Source organism: Corvus brachyrhynchos, unplaced genomic scaffold (genome assembly GCF_000691975.1).
Source record: "Corvus brachyrhynchos isolate BGI_N302 unplaced genomic scaffold, ASM69197v1 scaffold443, whole genome shotgun sequence".
NCBI classification, from domain to species: Eukaryota; Metazoa; Chordata; class Aves; order Passeriformes; family Corvidae; genus Corvus; species Corvus brachyrhynchos.
The window spans coordinates 104526-105539 of record NW_008237220.1 but is presented as its reverse complement, the minus strand read 5'-3'; the positions used below and the strand labels follow the sequence as shown (position 1 = coordinate 105539).

Genomic DNA, 1014 nt, shown 5'->3' with positions numbered 1-1014 from the left:
TTATTTTTTTTTTTTTTTTTTTTTTTTTTTTCTTTTTTTTTTTTTCTTTTTTCATTTTTTCTTTTTTCTTCCCCTTGAGACCCCCCGTAACCTTCTCCTAAATTAAATGTTCTGTGCTTTTTGGTTGGTTCTACCCCCAGCCCCCCAGCACTGGGTGAGACAAGAAAACAGACACATTTTCTTTTTTTCTTTTTTTTTTTTTCTTTTTTCATTTTTTCTTTTTTCTTCCCCTTGAGACCCCCCGTAACCTTCTCCTAAATTAAATGTTCTGTGCTTTTTGGTTGGTTCTACCCCCAGCCCCCCAGCACTGGGTGAGACAAGAAAACAGACACAAAACAATGTTTTAACAAGAAGAAGCCACGTTGCTGTTAAATAAAAAAACTTCAGTAGTAGTTGAAAAAAACGAAAAAAAAAATTAAAAAAAAAAAAAAAAACAAAAAACTCTGAAAGCTTCGAGAGGAGCGCTGAGTGGTGTTGGGGTGTTGGTTTTCAGCCGATCCCCAAATTGCTGCTGCAGGGAGGGGAGACCCCCCTGTTCCTCCTGTCTGCCAAAAGCACCAAAACAAGGCAAAAAGGGTCGAGGAACCCACCCAAACCCACCTTGGAGCTCCATGGGATGTGGGACTCTGGCAGCAAGGAGGCCCAAGCCCGTCGCCCCTGCTCGGGAAGACTGTCGGTTGGGTTTGGGTTAATTTGGGGATCTTCTGATTTTTTTTGGTTTGGTTTTTTTGTTTTATTTTTTTTTCCCCCAGGATCACTGTTGACTTTCTATGTGTGTGTATATAACAATCACTTTTTAATTCCCACTGGGATCGTTCACCACGCGCGGCGGGAGCCTGGCGGGGGGCTCAGAGGGGTCCCCCCCACACCCAGGGCCGCCCCCGCGGCTTTTATATGAAGTTGGGATTTTACTTGATTTATTTTAATTATTTTTTGTTGGTTTTTAGTTGCCTCCATCGTACCTGTTTGATACCGGTGTGGGCTTCAGGATCTGCATAAAAAGTACCAACCCAG

General features: G+C 42.7%; 1 protein-coding gene across 1 annotated transcript in view; it reads left to right on the top strand.

The window, feature by feature from the left end:
- The first annotated feature begins 616 nt into the window (after positions 1-616).
- TARS2 (threonyl-tRNA synthetase 2, mitochondrial (putative)) overlaps positions 617-1014 on the top strand; it is a 4645-nt gene continuing 4247 nt past the window's right edge. The window contains exon 1 of the mRNA XM_017728868.1: positions 617-676. Within this exon, the coding sequence (XP_017584357.1) occupies positions 617-676 (60 nt within the window). The remainder of the gene's footprint in view (positions 677-1014) is intronic.